Source organism: Colletotrichum destructivum, chromosome 5 (genome assembly GCF_034447905.1).
Source record: "Colletotrichum destructivum chromosome 5, complete sequence".
Classification (NCBI taxonomy): domain Eukaryota; kingdom Fungi; phylum Ascomycota; class Sordariomycetes; order Glomerellales; family Glomerellaceae; genus Colletotrichum; species Colletotrichum destructivum.
In genome coordinates, this window is record NC_085900.1 from 3,663,914 (window position 1) to 3,680,162 (window position 16,249).

A 16,249-nucleotide genomic window follows, 5' to 3' on the forward strand; every position below is an offset into this window, starting at 1 on the left:
GCCAGGTCGGGAACCCGACTTTCTTGGGGGGGGGGGGGGGGGGGGGGACAGTCGAACACCTACCTACCTCCAGGCCAAGACTACATACAGACTTGTCGAGCGCCAGGTTTGCATCTCGACAAATCAACCATAGACGAGAGACCTGAGCGCGGCGTCATCCCTCGAGTTTGGAGCAGAAGCTCAAACCAACCTTTAATCAACAGAAGAGAGAGTCCACACACACCAAGACCCCGCGCTCAATCAAAGTCGAACGAACCACCTCCCCCTCCACCCTCGTTTGCTTTCCATATTTTCCAGTTTTCTTTCTTTCTTATTTTCCCATCTGCTTGGCCACTTTCCATCTTCTGAAGGAACGGCATCTCTCCCGTCGCGGCGGCCGCCGCCCTGGACGCCTCGTCGGCGTCTCTCCAAGCAGCCGCTGGCGATGCTCGCCATTTCGCTTGCGTGACAAAGATGCGTCAATTCAGCAGGCTGCAGCTCTAGCGTTGGCCGATCCTCCTCCCTATGCTGGGGGGCCCCCTCCCTGTCGCATCACTGCTGATTTGGAGAGGGACCACAGAGTACTCTGTCCAGAGTAAGGGGGACAATAACCGTAAGGCTCTCGACTCCCTTCCCCCCCCCCTCTGAACCTGAAGAGGCTCTTTTTCTTGTCACTCTACGCAAATCACTCGGCCAATATACCTGAGCCACACGCCCAAGACCGCCGAGACCTCTCTTCGTGGGAGAGTTGAGATGTTGTTCATGTACGTAAAACGCGCGTGAGCGCGAGTGCCCATCGACTGCGAACGCTTGGCCCGGCGGGACTTCATAAAAGGCACAATGCAACAGAGGCGCGAGAGTGGACACCGTTTAATCTAAAGTAGTGTGTGTGCAAGGCGAGGGAACCTTAAAAAAAAAAGGCCTTGTGCGAATCAAACCCAGTTCACCTCTCTACTCATAGTAGCTCGACCTGCCTGGCATGTTTGTTTGCCCCCCCTCACACACTAAGATTTTTTCTCCGCGAGGGACATGGCGCCAAAGTTATTCAAATCTCTAGCCAACGTTGCTGCCAACTCATTTCGACATCTATTAAGCTTAAAAACGTTGGTAATATTGCCCGATTCCACCCCCTACGGATTAAGAGCCCCCCTCCCCGCCCCCATGCCGGTTGTCCGTGATGCTGGTGTCTGCTAAATGGCACGTTTTTCGGGTGAAGGGTGTTTGCAACGGCCAAGTTGCGGAGGCTCGGCGGAGTTTAAAACCCTGTGACGGGCGCGACTCTAAGTCAACCGTAGACGGTCCTTGCTATATACCAGATTCCTACCACAACCAGCAGCCATCAGCAGTCGGCCATCCGAAATGGAGTGTACCAAAGCCATAAAGAAGGAAAGAAAGGTCTACAGATAGTTCGCTGCTCCAGCGCTGGGACGGCTTGGGACGAAGGCAAAAGTGTCATGCATGCCATCAGACCGTCTAAATGACAGGGCCCGAAGACGCGATGGAGGCTTGGGTTTCAGACGATTGCACCCGCGTCGAAAGGAGGGGGGGGGTGCCAGTTGATTTGGACCTTGAGGCAGCAACACCGACAACTTGCTAGAGCTTCATGTCGCTAATAGACACGTGGGACTTGGACCGGACGTGTTGTTCGATGAGTAGCCTTGCGAAAACCGGATCGGCTGTTTCGATGCTGAAGTCAGTCATCTATCTGGCTATATCTGGGTGACTTCTTTTTCTCGTCGCGCTTCTGCCAGTTGCATTCGACCTGTAAACCGACCTGTCCAGGAGTATCATCTGAAGCCATCCTCAGTTCCTCAATAGCCAATGTCGTTTCCTACATCCCCTTGACCTTCCTCTTTAACCATTGATCCGGGCGCCTTTCACCGGACCCATCCTCAGATCAACCTTCCAACCCTCATTTCAGTGGCTGACTGATGCTGACAGACAATGCTTCCCACTCTATCTGAACGCTGAATATAAAGAAGCGGGGACGTTCATGCATAGCCACTACTACTATTGTACGGATACAGGGTTGAGATTCGCCAGAAGCACGTCAGCAGCGCCTTGTCTGGTCCACGGCATCGTCGGTTCCCCTTAATCACCATATTTTTTTGTTTTTTAATCTTCATCTTCCTTCTTCTTCGGAGTGCGGACTGAACAGCTTCCTATCTCGTACCTCGTACGGGCCGTACCTGTCCGCCATCCCCATCTCCCCCAGGATCTGCTATGGGGCGCGTGGAGGAGAGGGGCTGCAAAAGTTCCTTGACGGCTTCGCGCGGCGATATCTTCTGCCTGCCGGAGAGAAAAGGTCGAGCCGTCTCGTCGACCATGTCGTTAAGCCGCAAACTACGGCCACAGCAGTATACGGGATGTGCCTTTGCACCTTTCTGTGACTAAGCTCGGATCCAATTTGCTTCATTCTCCGAATGGTAACCCGCGTTAAATCCGAGTGAGAGGGTACCCGACTCTTGTTTTGGTCGACTTGGCAACTTACTTAAAGTAGAAGACTCGGCGCTTCTCCACAGCACCCTCGCCCACCGGTACCGGTGATTAGATTCCCAAGCCAGAAGGTCAATCTAGCATTGGGATATGCAGCAAGGTATCGTGTCATGGCAGGTGGATTAGAAGACGGTCAAGACGGTATCGATGCCGGGTCAACGCCAAGTACGGATTGTGATCTGCGCTTGATAGAAAAACCTTAAGACGCCCATTGTATAAGTATGGCTGTCGTGTATCCGTACTCGGGCTCATCATTCTAAGCCTCTCAAGGCGGCTACGGGCAACTGATTTACTATTTCCACTCATTTTTTCGCTCTTTTTATTTTTGCGCAATAACGATCGTTAATTCGCCATGCCGTTCTTTCGCCAGTCCAAGTCCCAGCCTCGGTGGCCTGGGGTCGCAGTGGCAGCCCTGCTCACGGCGAGCTCCTTCGCCGACGCCTACGTCCTCCCGCGCTACATCAAGCCATCTCAGTTGCTGGATAGCTACGACTATGTCATTGTTGGAGGTGGAACGGCTGGTCTGACGGTGGCAGACCGCCTGACCGAGGACCCGAAGACCAACGTGTTGGTCCTCGAGGCCGGTAACTGGGGCAACATGTCCGACAACCTCATGGTCTACGTTGCTGGTAGGTCCGGAGGCTTCACCGACCCCATGTGGCCCGGCCTCCAGTCTGTGCCGCAGCCCAACTTGAACGGGAGGCCCGGCAATGTCCTCGTTGCTAAGCAGGTCGGAGGCGGCTCTTCCGTGAACGCCATGATGAACATGCGGGGCTCTGTTGAGGACTACGACCGCTGGGCTGCCCTGTTCGGATCCGAGGCTCAGAAGGGCACTGCCGACTGGAGCTGGGATGGCATCTTGCCGTTCTTCAAAAAGGTGAGAGAAGAGAGGGCGTTGGTCCTTGAATTGGGTTGCTATGGTACACCAAGCTGACTCGTCACATCAAAAAGGGCCTCCACTTCACTGAGCCCCCTCCCGAGCTCACCGACAACTTCGACAGCGTCAAGTACGACGCCTCCTACTGGGGCGACTCCTCGGAGATCTATGCCGGTTGGCCCCGGTTCTACTACCCTGGCGTGACCCCGCTGGTGGAGGCCTTCAAGGAGATCGAGGGCGTCGAGTTCCCACCCGACAGCGGTGCCGGACAACCGGGCGTCTTCTGGTTCCCTACGCTCATGGATCCCCGTTCCGTCACGCGCTCCTATGCCGGCAGCGGTCACTACCTCAACGTCAACGCGACCCGCCCCAACTACCACCTCTTGGTCGACACCCAGGTCCGCAGACTGGTGGTGGACGACGCGCTCTCCGCCACGGGAGTCGAGGTCCCCGTGGGCAACAGCACCCTGGTCACCGTCAAGGCCAAGAAGGAGGTCCTCCTCGCCGCCGGCGCCGTCCACACCCCCCACCTCTTGCAGCTGAGCGGCATCGGCCCCAAGAAGCTCCTCGAGGCCGGAGGCATCGACGTGCGTGTCGACCTGCCCGGCGTTGGCCAGAACTTCCAGGACCACAGCAACCTTTCCGGGGTGAACATTACACGTGAGTTGACTGACAGCAGCTTTGGGAAGAGACGGACGGCGGCAGCTTTGGGTGAACTTGAGATGACTGACCCTCTTGTCTTTTAGTCACTAAGCTCGCATCGATTCACCCGAACCCTCGGGATCTGGTTGAAGGAAGCGAATTCCAGGCCTGGGCTGAAGAAGTGTGGCAGGCTAACAAGACTGGTGAGCACTAACCGCACTTGTCTCCCCTCCCCCCTCCTCCTACGTGTGTTTTCTACTAGAGAGCCGGGTCGACAACTAACTGAATGACTCGCAAAAAACAGGCCCGTACTCCCTCGCGTTCACCAACCTGGCAGGCTGGCTCCCCTTCACCACCATCACGGACAAGGCCGACGAGATCGCCACGAAGCTGGAGCAGCAAGACTTCGCCAGCCTGCTGCCGGCCGACACCGACGCCACCGTGCTCGCCGGTTTCGAGGCGCAAATGAAGATCCTGGCCGCTCAGCTGCGCTCCAAGAACACGGCCTTCACCCGCTTCCAGCTGGTCCCGGACCACGGCTCCCAGGGCCCCGTGGCGATGCAGTCCTTCAGCCGCGGCACCATCAACATCAACACGGCCGACCCCTGGAACACGGAGCCCGTCATCGACTACCGCGCCCTGACCAACCCCGTCGAGGCCGACTTCTACGTCGAGTCCATCCGCTTCCTCCGCCGCTACAACTTCGAGACCTCCCTGGCCGCCGAGTTCGACCCGGTCGAGTACGTCCCCGGCCCCAACGTCACCTCGGACGCCGATCTCAAGGCCTACATCGCCGGCGCCCTGTCGCCCACCGACTACCACCCCGTCGGCACTGCCTCCATGCTGCCGCTGGAGCTGGGCGGCGTTGTCGACCAGACCCTGCGCGTCTACGGCGTCAAGAACCTGAGAGTCGTCGACGCCAGCGTCATGCCCATGGTTCCCGGCGCCAACACGTGCCAGCCTACTTACGCCCTGGCCGAGAAGGTGAGTTCATTGTGTTTTGGCGAATTCTTTCCATCCCGTCATACGCCTCTCCCCTGGGTCATTGGGTTTCCCAGGCAGCTCTCTCCCTACGACTTTGTGCTAACAAGACCTTGCGAATTATAGGCCGCGGAAATCATCAAGCAAGGCATCTAACTCAGTTCAAATGACAAAGGCCTTGGCCAGAACTGACGATAAATGTCGTCACTTGTTTGCTTTCCTTACGGATGTGAGTATGACACGCCTGATGCAGATGAAGGAATGTTTGTAGCTTCGGCGGTAAACTAGACACTACAATACAAATTTCTTGAGGCTTGAAGTCAGATTTCCACGCGTCCCTACATGGTGCTATGTTGACCTTTCATTACTGCAGGCTTTGTTTTAGTGATCAATTCCTTGGCAACGTTTTCGTAGCAGTCGTAATCAATGGTGCATTGTCCCTCTATGCTAAATCTAGACAAGATCGAGCAAGAGACTCCGAAAACATAATTGCTGCATGTAGTGTTTCTAGTGTGTAGACCAAAGCGGTTTACAGTAACGACAGAGTCATCACGCTCCCATGAGAGTGGATGTTTGAGCTGTCTGACACCACATGGATGGCCTTCTCTCCTGTCAGACTAAGCAGGGCAGTAAAGAGCTCCGGAACAGCATGAGACGGCAGCATCTCTTCCTGAGTTGGGGGTACACTGTCGCAACTTGAGTCAGCACTCACGTGATGGAGGGTTGTCAGACAGTTGGGGATGTAACCTTTTCTTTGCAAATTGCCCAAGGGTCTGCATAGTTTATCCTACACTGCGAATTGTTTAGTTACCGAGACGTTACTCAACACTATCGCACGCTCAGCTTACGTCTTCAAAGTTGCAGTCCGGGGGAGGCCCAGTACAGAACTGAGCAGAAACGCCCCGAAAGACGACGGCGGCGCTCAGGAGAACGGCTGTGGTTCGGAGACGCATGGTGGAAGAGACGGATGAGCGTAGGTCGTTGTGATGACTGTGTGACCGGCCTGATTGATCAAACGATTGCTCTGCATCAGTCAGGGAATCAATCTTTATACATATTCAGAACATTCTCCCGCTATCCTCGGAAGCCGAGACGACAGAATTGAGTTTGGAAGTGTTGTACTTAGATGATCGCTCCACTCCCTTTGTAGTAGATGCTTGCAGATCAACGAAGGCGGACTGGGTACGAGGTAACAGCCCTGACTTGTTCTAAAGATTGTACGATGGGCGTGGTGGAAAGAGTTTCTTGGGCATATGCCTAAGAAAGTATCCCATCGGCTGGGGACTCACGCAGTTTTGCTATTCCCCACCCAGTGTCTCTCCAAATGTTGTGGTGTTTTTTTTTCCCCTTCTCTTTTCTATCAGATGAATCTATCTTGTCAGCAAAACTGACTGGCATCCTCTGCACCTCTGGCAAAACTGGCGTGAGTTTGCACCCGGTAGGATGATGACGACCAAAGCAGCAGAAGATCTTTGGTTGCACGTGTTAGAAGTCATCTGGTCTCTAGCCGTTCAATATTCGACCGCTTTGCGGATTGCTTGGTTGTCCAAATTACCGAAGCAGGGAACGAGAAATTTGGTTTGGGCACACAGGCATCAAGGGATAGAGAAAATAGTAATGCGCCGGGACTCGGCCCCCTTGTGATGCACAAAGAATTTACAGACCAATCACGGCTTGCTGAATATGCTTCAGCCCCGAAGCGACACAGGTGAGTGCGTGTATCTGGCCGGTATCAAGAAGGTCTACGGCCGTATCGAAACCGCCTTCAGAAGCTGCGACACGCAACCACATACAGGTCTACACCCTTAGAGTACTCTCCCCAAGGGTACAATCTGTTTTTGCTGACAACTTCTACAAAACGTCTTAATTATTAGGATCTACACCTTTACAGTAGTGTTGTTGTATGCCTACGTAAAGAGTGTACAGCCTCGTTTAGTCACTTTTACCGCTTACAACTCTGCGTCCTTCCAAAATGTTATTTTACCTTGGGGCATAAATCTTAGACAAGAAGCTTTGTCAATCTAAACGCAAAGTTGCTCCTTTTACTACAAATAGGAAACGTATCTAAGCTTGCTCGGCGGCCTACATTGTGGCTGTGACCATGGAGTTTTATGCCCAATGCAGTAAAATACGGCGGCCATGGATCCTTTTGCCTCCGGCCAATTACTCGCACTCAACACAGGTCGATGATCTTTTCTAGATAATGAGGCTTCTGTTGCTACCCGGAATGGGACCAGCTGTTCAGGGAACAGGGGTAATGTGAATTATCAGACGAGTAGCCTCGGCCCGAATTAACCGCTTGAGTCGGCTTCCGCCGTATTTCTTCACAAATCCTGCTGTTTTCTCCAAGGTTTGACTGCAGAAAAGCAAGAGTTTTCAGAGCGTACATGCGCTCCTTGTTAACAGCGAGTGTCCGAAAGACTGGAAACCCAGGTAGAGAAACGTGGTATGTAGAGATACAATCTGTGTTCTGTGGGTTGAGTTAGAGACTGTTACGAGATCTGGCTGAAGAGGATCAGTGAATCACCCTCAAAAAGGCGATTTTATACATCCAATCAGAGAAACATAAATATATGGATCACCTTAAAGAACAAGAAGAAATAAGTGAAGAGCTAGGAAGTCCCCTAGTTCGAAACTGCCTAGAGATCTAGCTGTAGCCTACTTCTACTTGCATCAGGGGAGACCACTGAAATTCTCTCCATCACACGCCTGATATCACTACTAACATTCCAAACAATGGTCTTATAGAGCAAGCAGCCATAAAGAGGCTGGATACAAAGTTTGTATTAGGGACAGTGCCAATAATAGGGTACAGCCAGTCAGACCCAACTGGCGACTCAACTCCAGGTGGAGGGGCCAACATGGAAGTCTGGTTGTGGGCATCTTAAAGGTAGTAATGTTAGCGATAACAGGGAGAAATTGCAATGATACAGGGCAAAATGAAAAGAACTGTCGTGAAGAGAACGTGATATTGCGCTGTACCTGTGTCCACTGGGTACACGAGTAGTTGATCCGATGAGTTGAATGTGCGAATATGAATATATGTCGGACAATTACTGAACCCACATCCCCAAGTGACTGATGCCATGATGACTTTTAGGGGAGACCCGCGCCAACTGAATCAACTGAGCTGATAGACTGACGACGACGACTAGTGTTGCGGATGGCCAGACGACCGAATGAGGAAGCCCACACGTATCCTGGTAAGTGGATGGCATCACCCCAATCGGCCGAACAGACCGAACCCGAACAATGCTCTTATTGACTCAGGATGTCAAGCCACAAAGGAAGATGAGAAATCTCTCAAGCCACAATTCTCGGCATTGGAATTGAGTTCGGGTTGGGTTGGGGGGCCCGTTGGCCATTCAAATTCCAGGGTGATGTGATCTGGCTGACTTGTCGTCAGCAATGCCGGTGATAATTTTAACTAGCAGAAAAAAGCAACAGAATGGCACTTCCCCCACTGGACAAGACACATGTCCGACGTCCAAACACAATGACGAGTCTGGCAGGCCCCCATGTTGGAGTTGACAGACGTTGCGGTGTGGCTTGCATGGGTGGCATGGGTGTTGTCCTTGGCCGGGGACGCACACATCATCACCGACCAAGGGATCTAGCGGCCAAGGGAACATGACGTCATCCCAGTTTTTGCCTCCTCTTGCCAAGGGCGCGATGGGCATTGCATGAGGTCAATGACCAAGACGGGCGAAGAGCCCGCCAGCTTCCGGGTAGTCCTGATCTGGATTTGCGATTCAGAATGGCAAGGTTTAGAAACCTGGCATTGCGTTTACCTTTTGCACGCTGTGAGCAGGGTTTGGCGACCGAGTTCTAGATATAGATATCTGCAGAGACGGCACCTCCATCGGCTGCATCCGAACCAGACTCCAGCGCTTTGAACATCACACAAGGATCATCCCCCACGTTTTACTGCTCTATTACAGTACTTCACATCTTAACAACAAGGGAACAAATCCTTCCCAAACGGCAGACATGAGACGAACGAGCTGCAGGTCGCTGGCTTCACTAGCCGCATCCCTTCTCTTCCCCGCAGCCGCCCTCGCACAGCTCGGGCTCTCATCAAAGCGCGGGCTGGCGTACCAGGGCGACGACCATGAGGCCGATAACCAGCTACTCACCTCGGAGTCGTCCCTCATCAGCTGGTATTACACCTGGTCGACGTGGCCGACGCCAGGCCTCAACGACTCCGTGGTCTTCCTCCCGCTCGTCCACGGCGTCGACGACGCCTCGGACTCGGGCCTCGTCTCACGCCTCAACGGGCTCCCGGAGTCGTCTACGCATCTCCTGACCTTCAACGAGCCCGACGGAACCACGTCGTCCGGCGGCAGCAGCATCGACCCGGAGGACGCCGCGAAGGCGTACCTCGAACACCTCGTCCCGCTCCGCTCCGCCAGCCCGCGCAGTTGGAATATCAGCCACCCGGTCGTCACGGGATCCCCGCAGGGCATCGAGTGGCTCCAGAAGTTCAACGAGTCGTGCTACGACCTGGACGACGCTGGGTGCCCGACCGATTTCGTCAGCGTACACTGGTACGGCGACGCGACAGGGCTGCGGAACCACCTCGGCGCGCTGCGCGACTTTTACGACGACTCGGACGACCTTGAGTACTGGATCACGGAGATGGCGCTGCCGCAGCAGGACGCCGAGGCGACGCTCGCCATGATGAACGAGAGCCTGGCGTACCTGGACGGGCTGGACTACGTTGAGGGCTACGCGTGGTTCGGCGCGTTCCGCGAGGACGAGGCCAACGCGTGGACCGGCGACGCCGTGTCGCTGTTTGACGGCGACGGCGGCCTGACCGATCTCGGGGCCCTGTACCTCGGCGGCGAGGAGCGGGGGTTCGAGACCGGCCAGAAGGGCGAGGGCAACTTTGCCACCTCTCTGTCGCCGGCCGGCGTGCTTCCGTGGGTGACGGTCTTTGGTGTCATCGCGGCATTGTGGTAGACGCCGGGGACTCCTGAATCCGATGAAGAGGGAGGAGAACGCGTGTCCTTACGGGGTGGAAGAATGGGCAACGAGTACATGGCTATGATTCACTTTTCACGTTGCACATACGTGTGCTGGACACACAAAGCATGGAGTTTTGAGTAAGGAACGATACCTGGCCGGATTTTTTCGGTCTGCATATTATTATACCACCATACCCCTATACAGCAGATACCATTATACAGAACACACTTCAACTACTGTGCCGCCGTGATATGCCTCGGTTCACAACGAGCCAGTCCCTTCCACTTCCCCTGGCTTTTAAGAGTAGTCTGTGCCGGTTTTGATGCTGCAAAATGGCCTGCCAGTTGCGACTTGTTCATCAACTTTGGTAGCTGAAGGGCAGCTTGGAAACTAAAGGCTTAGACAATGTCCATCGAAACTGACCAACACTCTACAACTCTACTTTTGTGTCCTCGTGGCCATTGCCTCGGGTGATTGCCTCTCACTCGTCATGTATGGGCCGTTAACTCGGATGCCGAAACAACCTCGTCTATGCCTCAGTCGGCTCCGATGAGAAACCAAGCCGCAGAGCTGACCCAGCAGCAGATGACATCCCACCCAACGCTGCTCACGGCAGGGTGCTCGTAGAGCGTCGTGAGGACAACCCCGAGGCCCTCGCCTTCACCCGCAACCCCCTTGGTGGCCGCAGCAAGCACCCACGCCATCGAGGCGGCCTTCCAGTACCATCCCGGCTCGCCCAGGAGCCGCGGCGGGAGGACCCTGTTGAGGAGCAAGGGCGCGAATGCCAGCAGGTGAGGGCCCAAGAGCAGCGACATGAACCTCGGGTGGTCGATGGCGGAAGGGATCAAGGTCGCCCAGGCCAGGGTCACGACGAGGACGACGGTGTGCCACGAGACCGAGGACGACGACGTCTCGTCATCCCGCTTCTTCTGGTCCTTGGGTGCCGTTGTTGGAGTCGTCGGCTTGCTGTTGCTGTTGCTGCTGCTGCATAGGATAGCGAGGAACGACATGTTGGCGGCAAAGGAGATGGCAACCACTTGACCGAGCAGCACAAAGATCCACGCATGAGGAATTCGCCTCTTCTGAGCTATGGGTTTAACGTTGACGTTAGCGTACATCTGCACTAAGGGGGGGGGGGGGGGGAGTGTTCAAAAAAACAAAATGAGGAAACAAAGAAAGAATAAATAGGAGAATGAAGACGTCAAAAATCAGACGCTAGACATGCGGCTAATCACCTTGAGCCGCAAGCAGGACGCTCCAGTTGGCGCAGAAGCCAAAGATCTGCAGCGACCACCACGCCCTCGGCCCCGTCTCGAGCGTCGACACCCACGCCTGGCGGAAGAGGGTCGTGTCCCGCAGCCACTCGCCGAGCCGCAGGCCGGGGGGTTTAGCGCCGACGACGGCGGCCCAGAACTGCCGGGAGTCCCATTCGAGGTACGACCACTCGAAGAAGCGGAACATGTGGTACCAGGTCGTGGCGAGGCTCACGGCAGCGAGGAGGCTGAAGACGGCGAGGACGACAACGGTGGGAGCGGGACGGTCCGCGGAGCCGGAGACGCGTCGTCGCTGGCCGCGGATGATGCCGATGGACTTCGTCGTAAGGCCGGCGGCCAGGAGCATGTAGCCCGCAAAGATGGCCAGAGGGCGGGCGTTGGAAACCGACATGATTGCTCTTGGTGTGTGCTTTTCTTTGTCGGTGCTTGCTGTTTGTTTTGACTCGTCCCTCTCAGAGTCAAGTCTGCCGTCAGGGTGCCTTTACAGCCGATGGACCAAGGGGGCCGTAGAATGGATGATGTCAACGAACGCGAACGCGTCTTCCCCGATGAAGATGTACATCCCGGGCAAGCCGGGGGTGGGAACCTATTGGTTTGCGATTGGTCGGGGGTTTTGGTTCGAATCAGCGTGTACTGCGGGGCCCGGAGGAGAAAAGTCTTGAAGAGGCCAAGCCAAGGATCAACGAGAGGAGTCGGTGCAACTTTCTGTCCGAGGGCTTGAATTGGGCATGCCGAAGAGAAACACACATGCAAGAGGTCACTGCACTGATATCAGGTTCAGCCGTCCAACGGAAGACTCAGAGTGTGTCATGAACGAAGCACCTGAGCGTCTTCTCAGGAGGTTTTCTTTCCGCGAGTGAATGCCCGGGTTCACACCATGGACTCTGCTGACGCGACTCATGTCTAGATGCTGGGCTGGCTCGGCCACTCTCACTCAGTCTGGTCCCGAGGAGAGAGAACGGATCCAGCTGCGGCCACAATGCACTGGATTCCACCACAATGCGATGCTATAAGTTTACCTCCAGGCCCTGGTATCGCGCAGGGTTAGACCGAGTAGCCTAGCCCTTGCCATAACGTTACCTGGCTGTAAGTGACCAGGCACATCTGAGCTGATGCTGCATTCTACCTGGCATTGGGTGGGTAAAACTTTTGCCTGCGACCACAGTAGAACCGTGACAGGGATGAAGCCTAACTATCACAGATTAGAATTCAACCGACGGGCGCGGCCTTGACCTCGGCAGACATCCACCCACCTCTTCCAGGGGTGTGGCATGGCGGCACTAGAGGGTACCCGCCCAGGAAGAGAGATTCGCTGTCGGGGGGAAGGGTGTAGAAGTTGAGAAGTGAGAAAATGAGAGAGAGAGAGAGGGACCACGGTGCATAAATGAAATTGCGTTTCCGGGTACTCACCGAGGCCCGTAGCCGCTGCGACTTCAAACGGTTCAACGTTCGTAATCTTGAGACGCAGCTTTCGACAAGATCGTGTTTCTTTTTTTATTCTTTATTTTGTATTGCGCGTCGGCTTTTCTGTACCCTGCGAGCTGGTGGAGAAGAACCTACGGGGAAAAAAAGAACCCCAAGTAGGCATAAGCCTGAAGTTTCGTGGGAAAAAACCCTTTCTTCAAAGTTCGTCCCCGAGGACTTCCTCGTCGCGATATGAGTCGTGAGGCTCCCATCCGGGTGGCCCTTGTTGGAACCGGATTGGCAGGCCTGACCACCGCATATCTCTTGCAGAACGACGAACAGCGCCGGTATGCAGTGACTCTTTTTGAGCAGGTGAGCTATAAAAATCCTGGATAAAGTCCCGGTTCAGTGACCCTCCCCTCCCCTTCCCCCCCCTTTGCAATAGGGCTGACTGATAGATTTCAGGCCGAGAGTCTGTCCTTCGATTCGGCGTCCGTCGCCATCCGCGACGAGAGGTCCGGCCATGTCGAGCGGGTTGACCTCCCCATGCGCGCTCTCGCGGGGGGTTACTACGCAAACGTCATGCGTATGTATGACCACTTGGGCATCCCGTACCATCCCATCCGGTTTCTATTCTCTTTCGCCAAGGCGTTGCCGGCTCGGAGTCCCGAGGCGACGGCGGCCGGGAAGACGCCGGCGAACCCCGAAGGAGCGGGCAGAGCGCCGGGTGAGTACTTCGTGCACGCGTCGAACCTGCACCAGATTCCGCCCTGGCCGGGAAGTCGTGGCGTGCTGGCGCACCTCATCGAAATACTGTACCTGATCGTCTGCCAGTTCTGGTTCACGGTCGCGTGCTTCCTGGTGCGCCCTCATACCGAGTGGGCCGACGGGGGAGGGGAAACGCTGGACGAGTACTTTCGGAGGATCTGGCTGCCTCGTCGCTACGTGACGCACTACCTGCTGCCCCTTATGAGCAGCGTGTCGACCTGCTCGCACGACGAGATGCTGGCGTTCCCGGCGAGCGACGTCGTGAACTACAAGCGGTTGACGCACGGCCAGCAGCACTACACGGTCTGCGGCGGCGTCCATCAGGTGGAGGGGAGGCTGGCGGCGGAGATGAAGGACGTCCGACTGGGAGCCTGCGTCGCCGAGGTGGCGCCCACGAGCGACGGGAAGGTGAGGATACGCTGGCAGTCGACGAGCAGCGGGCTCGAACCGCTGTTGGAAGACGTGTTTGACCGGGTCATCCTTGCCGTGTCACCCGACGTCGCCGGCAGGATCTTCAGTCCCCTGCGGGAGACGCTCGGTTCGATACCGACTACCCGCGTAGAGAGCTCGGTGCTCCGGCCATCGAATTCGACGCCGAGCCAGCAGCCCCTGACCTTGGTCGAGGATGAGAGCAGTCACCCCAAGGCCTGTTCGCACCACCGCGGGAGTGCCATCCCGCCGCAGGTCATCTGTCTGAGGACCGACTTCACCGCCGAGGAGGTGCGGACGGAGGCGCTGCACAAGATGCCCGGGGGGACGGTCGTGAGCACATGCCCGCTGGACCCGCAGGCCGACGCGAAGAGGGTGCTGCGCACGGCGAGGTTCACGAGGACCCTGAGGACGACCGAGAGCAGGGCGGCGATTCGGAGGATCATGGGCGAGGCCAGGAGGTCAGACAAGAAGACGGATCCGGTACAGGGCGCGGAGAACTGGGTGAATGGTCAGGACAACGTCTGGCTGACGGGGGCATGGTGCTGGGACGGCATGGTTCTGCTCGAGGGGTGTCTGGTCTCCGCCATGAGAATCGCCAATGACTTTGGTGTCAAGGTCCCGTGGACTCGGTGAGAGAATCTTCAAGCCACTAGGGCCAGATGAATCGAAAAACGAAAGAAAAGAAACGAAGTTGAAATAAATTTGACCTGATCCTTGTGGGTTGAAGCTAGTAAAGGGAACATCGGGACCTTCGTTCCTCGCCCGGCACCGGCATCCCATGTAATACTTAAATGGGTGGGCCTGACACGTGACACACTCTTCTCATCTTATCTCATCTCATTTCATGCTTTCGTGCCTCCGCTCGCAGATTTTTGAATGGGAATTCTCATCTCATTCTCATCTCATTTTCACTCTCATTCTCACTCTCATTCTCACTCCGGCCTCATCGCAACCTCACTTGCGATGGCAAGCTCACTTGACTTACACCCGGACTTCTGGACAGGTCTATATCTCGGCGTCATCAGTAGCTTGCCGGCTCTCTGTGCCACTGTTGCTCTAATCAGTTGGAAATTTCTGCGGCAGAATGACATCTACGACAACGACCACTGGAAGCTCAACGTCAAGATGCCGTTCACCACCATGTGGATGAACATGGGCTATTGGTAGGCCACCAATTCTCATTTCCCTCAACACCCCCCTGTTCATGGCCTACATCATTCATCTGTACGGATTATCTCCAAGTCTTACGATCTCGTCCTGTTCCTTGTCTGATACTCCCCTCCGTCCAGGACCGATGCCGACGGCCGGCCCACACAGGACTTCGAACAAGCATGCCGCGCTCTCCTGCACGAGGTCCTCGCCGAAGCAGGCCTCCTGAAGACCGACTTGTCCTCGTCCAGGCTAGCCCTCCTTGACCTTGGAATCGGGTGCGGAGACCAATCCCTGGAAATTGCTCGTCTCATCCAGCAGAGTGGCTGCGACGAGTACCGCTACGTCGGACTCACCCTGAACCCATCGCAGTTCCAACTGGCCCTGAATCAGCCTTTTCACAAATTCCAAACCCCGGGGGACGCCGATGAATCCATCCAAGTCTTTCGGGCCGACGCGGCGAGGCCTGACGAGTGGGGTGCGGATGTCAAGTCCGCCGTGGCGTCGCTGGTCACCAGACGAACCCAGAACCAAGCACGCTGGGTCCTCGCCCTGGACAGCATATACCACTTCTTCCCTAGCAGGAGGCCGATACTCAAGTATGCCGCTCAGGAGCTTGACGCGTCCTTCATGGCGTTCGACTTGCTCCTGAGCGACACGGCCTCGTTCCAGCAGAGGCTGATGATCAAACTCATTAGTCTGGCGATGGGATGTCCCGTCGGCGCTTTCGTGACGGAAGCTGAGTATAAGACGCAGCTGTCCGAGGCCGGGTACGACGAGCGACAGATCCGGTTCAGGGATATCACCGACCACGTCTTCTCCGGTCTGGTAGCCCATATACAGCGCCAGGCGGCAGCCCTCCGGCCGCTGGGCATCTCCGTAGCAAAGTTCAAGGTCGCGGCCAAGCTCTTTAGCTGGTTTGCCAGATCAAAGACGCTGCGGGCCACTATTGTGGTCGCGCGGAAGAAGCCCAAGACCATATGAGAGTCGTCAGTGACGGCGGTCGTGGAAATGAAAAACTAGATATTCATCACTTGTTCATCGAGTGGCCAGTGTACATCAAGGACTCCCTTCAAACCGTAAACACCATATATGGAATCCGTATCGTTGCCAAGACAGCCGGAATTGCTGTCACATTGCTCTCGAGTTCATTCACACTCATAAGAATCCAACCGTCTATTCAACACTTTGCTTGTATAATTGCATTCTTTTAGTTCTTCATACCTTCAGAGGTTCGAAACATCGTCTCCCACATTGTCACATAGTCTGCCTTTACCGC

The 16,249-nt window shown here is 55.6% G+C and overlaps 6 protein-coding genes across 6 annotated transcripts; 4 read left to right on the plus strand and 2 right to left on the minus strand.

Annotated features, from left to right (window-relative positions):
* Positions 1 to 2,724: 2,724 nt before the first annotated feature.
* Positions 2,725 to 5,288, plus strand: CDEST_08647 (Putative glucose-methanol-choline oxidoreductase, FAD/NAD(P)-binding domain superfamily). Its single transcript, XM_062924806.1, has 5 exons — positions 2,725 to 3,352; positions 3,427 to 4,012; positions 4,099 to 4,197; positions 4,299 to 4,978; positions 5,102 to 5,288. The coding sequence occupies exons 1-5, from the start codon at positions 2,828 to 2,830 to the stop codon at positions 5,129 to 5,131; spliced, it is 1,920 nt and encodes a 639-aa protein (XP_062780857.1). The 5' UTR covers positions 2,725 to 2,827; the 3' UTR covers positions 5,132 to 5,288.
* A 298-nt stretch (positions 5,289 to 5,586) lies between these two features.
* On the minus strand, positions 5,587 to 5,953 carry CDEST_08648 (uncharacterized protein). The gene is made up of 3 exons (XM_062924807.1): positions 5,824 to 5,953; positions 5,723 to 5,767; positions 5,587 to 5,661 (listed from the first exon to the last, which is right to left on the minus strand). The coding sequence occupies exons 1-3, from the start codon at positions 5,926 to 5,928 to the stop codon at positions 5,593 to 5,595; spliced, it is 219 nt and encodes a 72-aa protein (XP_062780858.1). The 5' UTR covers positions 5,929 to 5,953; the 3' UTR covers positions 5,587 to 5,592.
* A 2,878-nt stretch (positions 5,954 to 8,831) lies between these two features.
* On the plus strand, positions 8,832 to 10,475 carry CDEST_08649 (Putative glycoside hydrolase superfamily, asl1-like, glycosyl hydrolase catalytic). Its single transcript, XM_062924808.1, has one exon. It carries the CDS (start codon positions 8,966 to 8,968, stop codon positions 9,935 to 9,937), a length of 972 nt encoding a protein of 323 aa, XP_062780859.1. The 5' UTR covers positions 8,832 to 8,965; the 3' UTR covers positions 9,938 to 10,475.
* Position 10,476: 1 nt separating this feature from the next.
* On the minus strand, positions 10,477 to 11,707 carry CDEST_08650 (uncharacterized protein). Its single transcript, XM_062924809.1, has 2 exons — positions 11,179 to 11,707; positions 10,477 to 11,030 (listed from the first exon to the last, which is right to left on the minus strand). Exons 1-2 carry the CDS (start codon positions 11,606 to 11,608, stop codon positions 10,480 to 10,482), a joined length of 981 nt encoding a protein of 326 aa, XP_062780860.1. The 5' UTR covers positions 11,609 to 11,707; the 3' UTR covers positions 10,477 to 10,479.
* Positions 11,708 to 12,653: 946 nt separating this feature from the next.
* CDEST_08651 (Putative amine oxidase, FAD/NAD(P)-binding domain superfamily) lies at positions 12,654 to 14,506 on the plus strand. Its single transcript, XM_062924810.1, has 2 exons — positions 12,654 to 12,993; positions 13,087 to 14,506. The coding sequence occupies exons 1-2, from the start codon at positions 12,874 to 12,876 to the stop codon at positions 14,452 to 14,454; spliced, it is 1,488 nt and encodes a 495-aa protein (XP_062780861.1). The 5' UTR covers positions 12,654 to 12,873; the 3' UTR covers positions 14,455 to 14,506.
* A 191-nt stretch (positions 14,507 to 14,697) lies between these two features.
* On the plus strand, positions 14,698 to 16,173 carry CDEST_08652 (Putative S-adenosyl-L-methionine-dependent methyltransferase superfamily; the record flags this gene model as incomplete). The annotated part of the gene is made up of 2 exons (XM_062924811.1): positions 14,698 to 14,984; positions 15,111 to 16,173. The coding sequence occupies 2 exons, from the start codon at positions 14,698 to 14,700 to the stop codon at positions 15,952 to 15,954; spliced, it is 1,131 nt and encodes a 376-aa protein (XP_062780862.1). The 3' UTR covers positions 15,955 to 16,173.
* Between the last annotated feature and the right edge of the window lie 76 nt (positions 16,174 to 16,249).

Excerpts from the sequence above, each read along its gene's own strand:
- CDEST_08647 (XM_062924806.1), top strand. The coding sequence starts at position 2,828 with ATGCCGTTCTTTCGCCAGTCCAAGTCCCAGCCTCGGTGGCCTGGGGTC. Across the intron at positions 4,013-4,098 it reads TTCCGGGGTGAACATTACAC|TCACTAAGCTCGCATCGATT; the intron begins GTGAGTTGACTG and ends CTTGTCTTTTAG. Across the intron at positions 4,198-4,298 it reads GTGGCAGGCTAACAAGACTG|GCCCGTACTCCCTCGCGTTC; the intron begins GTGAGCACTAAC and ends CGCAAAAAACAG.
- CDEST_08648 (XM_062924807.1), bottom strand. The coding sequence starts at position 5,928 with ATGCGTCTCCGAACCACAGCCGTTCTCCTGAGCGCCGCCGTCGTCTTT. Across the intron at positions 5,768-5,823 it reads CGGACTGCAACTTTGAAGAC|TGTAGGATAAACTATGCAGA; the intron begins GTAAGCTGAGCG and ends AACAATTCGCAG. Across the intron at positions 5,662-5,722 it reads GGGCAATTTGCAAAGAAAAG|TGTACCCCCAACTCAGGAAG; the intron begins GTTACATCCCCA and ends AAGTTGCGACAG.
- CDEST_08649 (XM_062924808.1), top strand. The coding sequence starts at position 8,966 with ATGAGACGAACGAGCTGCAGGTCGCTGGCTTCACTAGCCGCATCCCTT.
- CDEST_08650 (XM_062924809.1), bottom strand. The coding sequence starts at position 11,608 with ATGTCGGTTTCCAACGCCCGCCCTCTGGCCATCTTTGCGGGCTACATG. Across the intron at positions 11,031-11,178 it reads CGTCCTGCTTGCGGCTCAAG|CTCAGAAGAGGCGAATTCCT; the intron begins GTGATTAGCCGC and ends TTAAACCCATAG.
- CDEST_08651 (XM_062924810.1), top strand. The coding sequence starts at position 12,874 with ATGAGTCGTGAGGCTCCCATCCGGGTGGCCCTTGTTGGAACCGGATTG. Across the intron at positions 12,994-13,086 it reads CAGTGACTCTTTTTGAGCAG|GCCGAGAGTCTGTCCTTCGA; the intron begins GTGAGCTATAAA and ends GATAGATTTCAG.